Below are 6,205 nucleotides of genomic sequence, written 5' to 3' on the forward strand. Positions count from 1 at the left end.
ACTCTAGCATTTTCGCGCAACAACTCCACTCTCCCTCGACACCTCTTCCCCTCGTAACCTAACCAGCACCACCGGTCGCCGCCGCCATGCCCGATTCCACCCCTTCGCCGGCCGGCGAGCCTCTATGGCGGTAGATCCGACCATTCCGGCCCCGTTCCTGCCGGATCCCGTCCCTAGGGAGCACTTCCCCCGCCGCCTTCTAGGAGCAGCAACCCCACAGGCAGGAGACGCCCATCTTGACGCCATTGATGCTGGTGCTCACCATGTCGTCCTCTGAGCCAGCCTCCTCGTCCTCGACACCTCTCCCCAACAGAAGGTGAGCTTGCCTCTGCTTCTTCCCTACGGCAGTCATGGTGGTGCTACTGTACATGTGTTGCAAGAAGCTGACAAGCGAGCCGAATGCATCGGAATAGCCAGGTGAAGTGAGAAGCTAGCTCAAGAAGCTGAATCTGTGGAGTTTTGAGAAGCTAGAGAGGTTCAGCACACGCCCGTATTCACAATGTCATCCAAAAGCTTGTGCCAATATTGTGTAAGGGATGCAATACACGCAAATATTACATTCACTACGCTATCAGAGCCCTTAAAATACTCTAGTGCGGTACACTACTAGCGTTATTGAGGATGGCAAATCCTTCATTGAACACGCTTGCTATCCGGTAGCCTAGTACCAGTTTCGCAGGTTACAGGGGACTTGCGTTCTTCAGACTCGTGACCTCGTCAAAGCGTGGCTACGGCCGGTCACTAGACAATCAGAGTTACCCTTAATTTAGCTTGAAAGCGACAAGTGTCATGCTCCTAACTAATTCAGTGCTCTTCCCTAAAAATAAAACTAATACAGTGCTCCAGGCCGATAGAGCCAATTATCTGTGAGATTTGCTTGCACGGCCGCGCCACGTTGCCGGCGGCGAGCAGCGGACAGGTCACAGGTGGACTGTGTTTTGGCAGTTTCATGCGTGCAATCCGAACGAAACCACGCACGACCTGTTGATTAGGAACTTCTGCACGTGCTTATCGCGAGTAAAACAGGACATGCAACGGCGGGCGTGTAGGGCGACCAGGTGACTTGACCAACCGAATAAGGTTCAGACATACATACCGGCCACACTACTAGCAGTATTTTTTATCGACTGACCCAGTGTCAGAGATCGAGCAAACGTGGCGGCAACCGTAACACACAAACTGTTTAGCAGACAAGAGATATTCAGATATATGTTCATGGAGTCCGTTGGTGTTACATGCATTTGCATGCAGATATTGCTGCTCATTGTCAGTCCAATCTTGAAGGCATTTTCTTGTCAGACAAAACAGGACAAAGAGCTCGGGTGAAACATCTGTCTGACGATTCTCAAGGTTACGCGGCGCTCTGTCCCCCTCCTTCACGCGCGTGCATGGCGATATAAAACAGGAAGGGAACCGTGTGCTCCATCGGAACATATGCAACCGGACCTCTCAAACCCGCTTCATACGCACCGACAGGGCGTCCGGTCATGATTTTTTGACTCCAGACAGGCCCCTCAGACGGCCCTCAAACGTCCGGGCTGACCGGCACCCTTCATATCCAGCTCAAATATGAGGCGGATATGGGAGGCCCGGGCACCCCCGCCACGTCAGACCCGACCCATACTAGCCCACCCGACCTCGCATAAAATCCTCTCCATCCACTCGCCGGACCAAACCCTAGCCATTCACTCCCCTTCCCTCCGCCGCCCAAACACGTCTCCGGCTCCTTCCGGTCCTCTTCGGCATGGCGGGGAGCGGATCGAGTCATTCACCTCCAGATTCATCGAACCTGATTGCTCATCCTGCGCTGCCCCGAGGAGGAGATGGCCGTCCGGCTTGCGCTCCACCGCGCTCGAGAGGAGTCCCGTGGACGGCTGCGCTCGAACTCCATCCTCGGGGATCCATTGCGTACGCCCAAATGGGGCATGGATCCGGCGCTAGGCCGGCCATAGCTGCCTCGCCGGATGTTGTGTGGTCCGTCTGGCGTCCGAACACGCTGGCATCGGGATGCACCATGGGCCACGTCCGATGAGCCCATGGCACGTCGTGCCCGCCGTGCAAGGCATCGGGCGCGGGAGGCGGCGGCAGCCCTCGTAGCGGCGGATGTCGGCGAGGCAGAGTCGCATTCTCCGGTGCCCCGTATGTCGCATCAGTCCGGGCGCCGCAACCGCATCATGGTGGACGTCGGCGGCTCGTCCCCGGATGGATCCATCATCGATCTGACGTCCCACTAGTAGAAAAATGGCCTAATGTTCGGCCCTTTAGTCCCGTTTGTAAATTAACCGGCACTAATGTGAGGCTATGCATTAGTCCCGGTTCGTGTTGAACCTTTAGTATTGGTTCGTGGCACGAACCGGTACTAAAGGGTTGGTGGCAGGCTGGCGTCAGGCCGGGGCCCCATGAGCCCCTTTAGTCCCGGTTTGTAACACGAACCGGGACTAAAGGTCTAACCTATAATGCCAGTTTGTGTCATAAACCGGGACAAAAGGGGTCTAACCTTTAGTCCTGGTTGGAGACACAAACCGGGACTAAAGGGCAATTTTCAAACTCTACCCCCCTTGTGTATTGCCATTTCAGTTTTGTGAAAAACAAAAGAAAATGATAAAAACTTCAAAAAATAAAATCCTTCGAGATGTAGTTATGTTACTACATCTACTAGTTAGGAAAATTTAAAAACTTAAATTTGGACATGTTTTGCAAAAAAGTGTTATGAAAAAGTAAAACGGCCCATATCTTTTGCATAGATGTCGAAAAAAAAAGTATAATATATCAAAAAATCAGCACGAAAAATTAGGCCTTTTTGCAAATTTTTAGAATCCTCAAATTCTAAAAGGAAAAAGATATGCTCAAATTTCAGTTTTTTTATTTTCATAAAATCTGGTCAAATTGTGGTCAAACTACTTATTCAAGAAATATTAGTGTTAATAAATAATTATTTTAGTTATTTTGATTTTTGGTCAAATTATGGTCATATCTGGTCAAACTGTAGTCAAACTACTTATTCAAAAAATATTATTGTTACTAAATAATAATTATTTCTTAGAATAATAGTTTTAAAATCAAACGATGAAACATGTGACTTCATGCTCAAGTTAAACTCCCGAGGGTTAATAAGATTGACAACTTACTATTGTCAGGTAAACAACAAGTGCAGACTTGAAAACTAGGAAATGATGAGGGGTGATTAGGGCAATGATGAGGAGTGATTAGAGACTAAATTGTCAAATAATTCAGAATTTTGAAAATCAGAAAAAAAACACATTTACTTTCAAAAAAATAAATAAAAAATTAAAAAAATCCTTCAGTACCGGTTGGTGTTACCAATCGGTACTAAAGGTCCCCCAGACCACCGTGCCGGCTTGTGCCACGTGGTGGGCCTTTGGCCCCGGTTCGTGTTGAACCGGGACTAAAGGGGGTACCTTTAGTCCTCACCCTTTAGTGTCGAGTTACAAAACCTGGACAAAAGGTCCTTACGAACCGGTACAATAGGTCATTTTTCTACTAGTGTCCACCGGCACCGTTCGGGTTCCGGTCTCTGACGAGGAAGAGTAGGGCATGGGAGACGACGGAGCCTTGAGTCCCATGAGCCAGCTCGTGTCCCATGCCCTACCCTACCTTGCCAGCGACCGGCCCAACACTCTGAGGAGCGCAGCCGGCCGTCGGACATGGCCAGGGCGCAGCCGGGCGAGCGGGGAGCGGAACCGGATAAGCTTCGCGTAGATTAGGTTTGACGTTGCATGTAAAAATATGGATTTAAGATTTTTAATTTGAGGTATCCGAATGTGGAATGCGTTTTTTAATGGGTAACCGGTCACTGCCTGCGGACACGTCCGGGTGCGTCCGCGGGCGTTTGATGGGTCGAATTTGTCAAGTCCGGTTGTAGATGTTATTGCGTTGCAAATTGGATGTGCAACATATGAAAATCGGGCTCACTTGCTGGCACGATCATTGATCTCAACATGCTTGATTAATCACTTGGATTAGAGGGCGTATTTTGTTCTGGACGCGCGAAGAGGTCGCTCATGTCCTGCCTGATCGGGGGCAGGAGACGATGCGTGCAAGCTGCGGTCCGCTGGGTTGGGCTGCGCGGACTGCCCCAGCTTGGCACTGGATGCCGATCTCCTCCCGGTGTCGTGTCGCGCGCAGCAACACAAAAGATTAGCACCCACTGATCGCGGTGCCATCCCTGCAGTTTGCGCCAACCCACAAGGCACTCACACCTGGGCTATATATATCGCCACCCCGCTCGCTCTTCCACCCCACCACCCAGAACACACAGCTCCCAACCAACTCTTCCGTGTCCCAACCAGAGAGGCAGAGAGCTAGCAGCAGCAGCAGCAGCAAGCGAACGCGTTCGATAGCTCGTCGGCGCAAAGCAAGACAAGGCAGCATGTGCAACGTCATCACGATCCCGTCCTTCGCCTGGCTGCGCCGCGCCGTGCGCCGGTGGCGGAACCGCCGGTCCACCTCCGCCCCGGTGCCGGCGGGGCACGTCGCGGTCTGCGCGGAGGGCGCGCGGTTCATGGTGCGGCTGGGGCACCTGAGCCACCCGGCGTTCCTGGAGCTGCTCCGGCAGGCGGAGGAGGAGTACGGCTTCCCGTCCGGCGCCTCCGGCCCAGTCGCGCTCCCCTGCGACGAGGGCCGCCTCCGCGACGTCCTCCGCCGCGTCTCTTCCTCGTCGGGCTCCGAGGAGCCACGCCGCTCCTCCTCCTGCTGCCGCCGTGGCGACTCGCGGCCGCTGCTGCAGGGGGTTGCCGTCGAGAAGCTCTTCCCGTGAGCCATCGACCAACAGCGCGCGTGCCGCGGCACCGAACGATCGAGCAACGCAGCGCCCAATTTTGCGCGCAGCAGCAGCAACTGGAGACAGACACGACTCCGGGCGCGGGGAAAAAGACTAAGGCCGTGAAGACCGTGCGGGCCGGCGTGGCGGCGTGCTCCCCTGCCCAGCGTGATGCCGGTCGCCGGCGATCGGACGCGTACTGGAGCTAGGCAGTGCAGTATGTGATGGTGATGGTAGTAACTGATTGAAGAAGGCGACGATTTTTTTTTATTGTTTTCTCTGTAACTATTCTTTGTTTTCTCTGTAACTATTCTTTGTTTTCTCTGTAACTAATCTAATCGTCTGTGCAACTTCTTTGCAGAGGCATACGAGTAAATTAGATTGATTTATTGTTCTTGTTGTACATGCAATTGATCGTCCTTTGTGAGTACATGTCTTCGTCACGTTGAGGTGGCAAAGCTTGTCCTGGCCGTTAATCATTAGCCTTATTTGCCAAAATTAATCATTAGCTTAAGCATTGTAAGATGAAGACATGGTTTGGTTAATAAAATCGGAAGTCATACTTATCTTTAAAAAACGAAAAAAAAAAACATTACCCTTGCTTGCGATGCCATCCAAAAGATTGAGTCTTCATCGTGTAATAAAAGGTCTAATTCACGCAAATACTACATTCACGACCGTATCAAAAACCATGAAGATACGCAAGCCCAGTGTAGATCAGGGTGTCAGGTTTTTTGGGGTGGAACATATCTACCCGATGTCAAGACCTAGATTTGGTCTGGATGCTGGTATTTTTTTGGATGTATTTTAGAATTTAACGGCTCGATTATTTTAGTGGTATAAGGGATGTGTTTGTCGAGAGCAAGATGTCTATGGTGGTTTCGTCAGTCTCAAACAAGATTTTCATGTAGCCAACCATTTTTGCACGTCACAGTTGACTTGCACCTTCGAACTCGTGACCTCTTGGCTCCGGTGGTGTGTAAGTCTGCGATGGCGCTTCATTCGAGTATGGCTGTTGGCCGTTGTGCGGCAGGTGGGCGACAGGAGCGACATGCTTGGAGCGGCGGACAAGTCTTGTTTGTCCTCTCGGGATTGGAGCGGCACAGGTCTGCCCTGCTTCGGATATGCCTTCTCTCTCCAATGTCGATGAGGTCGAGGAACACACTTGTGGCGGACATGCATGCTTCATGCCGGTGCCCTTCCATGTTGCAGCGAAGTTGAAGTCGTCGGGTCGCGAGCGCGATGAATGATGTACGACACTGGGAGGATTTGTGGGGTGCTATGTCATGTTTAGTTTTACCGTCAACCTTGCATCTCTTGTGGTGTTGTTGGCCTGGTTTAGTTGTTTTTGCTAGGGCCGAGGGACCTCTTTCTGTTTTCTCTGTTTTCATCCACTCATCACTTGATCACACATTGTTTTTCGCT

At 51.5% G+C, this 6,205-nt stretch overlaps 1 protein-coding gene across 1 annotated transcript; it reads left to right on the forward strand.

Moving 5' to 3' along the window:
- The first annotated feature begins 4,275 nt into the window (after positions 1–4,275).
- On the forward strand, positions 4,276–5,210 carry LOC119368504 (auxin-responsive protein SAUR21-like). Its single transcript, XM_037633743.1, has one exon. It carries the CDS (start codon positions 4,391–4,393, stop codon positions 4,775–4,777), a length of 387 nt encoding a protein of 128 aa, XP_037489640.1. The 5' UTR covers positions 4,276–4,390; the 3' UTR covers positions 4,778–5,210.
- Positions 5,211–6,205: the final 995 nt, after the last annotated feature.

Source organism: Triticum dicoccoides, chromosome 2B (genome assembly GCF_002162155.2).
Source record: "Triticum dicoccoides isolate Atlit2015 ecotype Zavitan chromosome 2B, WEW_v2.0, whole genome shotgun sequence".
Classification (NCBI taxonomy): domain Eukaryota; kingdom Viridiplantae; phylum Streptophyta; class Magnoliopsida; order Poales; family Poaceae; genus Triticum; species Triticum dicoccoides.